The 2,267-nt window shown below is 49.6% G+C and overlaps 1 protein-coding gene across 1 annotated transcript; it reads right to left on the bottom strand.

Moving 5' to 3' along the window:
- Positions 1-473: 473 nt before the first annotated feature.
- Positions 474-1,701, bottom strand: LOC133346287 (gap junction gamma-1 protein-like). Its single transcript, XM_061557784.1, has 2 exons — positions 1,390-1,701; positions 474-963 (listed from the first exon to the last, which is right to left on the bottom strand). Exons 1-2 carry the CDS (start codon positions 1,699-1,701, stop codon positions 517-519), a joined length of 759 nt encoding a protein of 252 aa, XP_061413768.1. The 3' UTR covers positions 474-516.
- Positions 1,702-2,267: the final 566 nt, after the last annotated feature.

A 2,267-nucleotide genomic window follows, 5' to 3' on the forward strand; every position in this document is an offset into this window, starting at 1 on the left:
AGCCCCTCACCATTCTGGCGAATTGCCCGATGATGCTGGATGCAATTACCAGCGAAACGTCGTACTCAAATTGTAAATGTTGTGGCTTCAACACACCGGTGGGCTAAAGCAGTGAACTATTTGTCTTTGTCAACGTGACACTTTTTACTGATTGGCCGTGTCGGGTGGTGGAGGGTTACGACACATTTATAAATAACGCGATCTAAACCCAAAAACGTTGATTATGAATAACATTGGTCGCGAAAGCCTATGTGTTAAACAAAAAGAAACAACTCTGATGATAATAATATGCACTGTCCTTGAAGTTGTCTCAGGTGTGGACCAATCAACTTCAAGGACAGTGCATATTATTATCATTATCAGAGTTGTTTATTTTTGTTTGCATTTTGACTTCTTGTGTTGTGGTTATTGCAAACATGATGCCTTGTATAAAGGTGTCAGTTTGTGTACCAGTTGAAAGGGTAAAACCCTACTACTATATTTTGCCACTGCTAAAGGAGATGTCTCATAGTGCTGTCAATACCGGCGCTTGGCTCGGCTGCCCGGCAGCTCGTCCCTGAGAGCGCCCATCCCCAGGTGCCACATCTCGGCCAGGTCGAGAGCCAGGCTGAGGCACCCCACGGCATACATCACGTGCAGGAAGACGGTCTTCTCCGTGGGCCTCGACACGAAGCAGTCGACGAAGTGGACGCAGGGGTAGCGGCGGGGGCACACAAAGCGGGGGATCACCTCCAAGCCGTACATCACGTACTGGCCCAGAAGGAAGCCCGCTTCGGCCACCGTGCGCAGGACGAGCTGCAGCGCGTAGGCCCACATGAGGCCGTCGGCCCTGATAGCGCGACGCCCGTCGTGCCGTCTGTAGTCGTTCTTCTTGGCCTCGTCGGGAAACTCCCCTCCTTGATCGCCAGGCGAGCTCTCTGACCTGCGGATAACGACGCGGGAGTAAAAGTTAAACATCTCCTTCTCGCAAGAACAAAGAGCGGAATGAAGGTTTTTTTGGGGGACTTCGCCGTTCTTATCACGGTTATCGTCGTCGCCGTAACTTCACTAGGCCTAGTAATAGGCTTTTACCCTTTCAACTGGTACCAAAACTGACACCTTTATACAAGGCATGTTTGCAATAACCACAACACAAGCAGGCAAAATGCAAACAAAAAGAAACAACTCTGATAATGATAATAATATGCACTGTCCTTGAAGTTGATTTGTCCAAACCCAAGGCGGCTTTCTTTAGAGCCTAGTCTCCATTGGTGTTGGACCAGATGACACCAAAAGGCGCACAACTCAAAATGATGCCTTGTATAAAGGTGTCAGTTTTGTACCAGTTTAAAGGGTAAAAACCTACTACTATATTTTGCCACTGGTAAAGGAGATGTCTCATAGTGTAACTTCACTAGACCTCTGTATCCTGTGTACGGCGAAGGCGAGGTAGAGAATGCTGGGCGTCGCCACGGTGATAATCTGAAAGATCCAGAAGCGCACGTAGGACAGGGGAGCAAAGGTGTCGTAGCACATGTTCGTGCAGCCCGGCTGTTGGGAGTTGCACATGAACGAGCTCTGTTCATCGTGATAGATGGATTCGCCCGCCACGATCGTCAGCATGATGCGCAAGATCAGGAACGTGGTTAGCCAGAGCTTGCCCAGGTACGTCGAGTGCAGAGATATCTCCTCCAACAAACGGGTCAGGAAGTTCCAGCTCATTGTGACCACCAGCTCGCCAGAAGCGTGCCCACCTGAGGATTCAAGAAGAGAGACGCGGATTCAGACGGCACGTCGGCTGGCCGCGCGCCGCGTTCAGCTCTTTTGCAGCCTCGGGATACCGTCGATCATCATCCATTATCCGGCACGGCACGATAATCATCCGACATTATCCAGCGGTCCTGAGACGATCTACCGAAACTGGCAAAGCCGCTCCAAAGGCCGTAGCAAACCAGTCCCGGCGGTCGGTCCCATCGTGCAGCGTGACAACAACAAAGTAGCCACAGTAGTAGTAGGTTGTTACCCTTTCAAATGGTACAAAAACTGACACCTTTATACAAGGGATCATGTTTGCAATAACCACAACACAAGCAGTGAAAATGCTAATTATTTTTGTTTTCAGAGGGAAATTGAGTTTTCAGGTGCATACGGCGGACAGCCGTTTCAATACGAGCAGCAACAATTGTTTTGTGTCTTTGATTGTTTCTCCCTTGTGATGGGACTTTGCAGGACGAAAGTTGAGATTCACAAGGGGCACGGGGTGACCATTAAGGTCTGACTTGGTCTGT

The sequence above is a fragment of the Lethenteron reissneri genome, chromosome 24, assembly GCF_015708825.2.
Source record: "Lethenteron reissneri isolate LAM-NWPU_2019-01 chromosome 24, ASM1570882v1, whole genome shotgun sequence".
NCBI classification, from domain to species: Eukaryota; Metazoa; Chordata; class Hyperoartia; order Petromyzontiformes; family Petromyzontidae; genus Lethenteron; species Lethenteron reissneri.

Coding starts and splice junctions, on each gene's coding strand:
- LOC133346287 (XM_061557784.1), bottom strand. CDS start 1,701: ATGAGCTGGAACTTCCTGACCCGTTTGTTGGAGGAGATATCTCTGCAC. Junction 964..1,389: donor GGATACAGAGGTCTAGTGAA/GTTACACTATGA, acceptor TGTTCTTGCGAG/AAGGAGATGTTTAACTTTTA.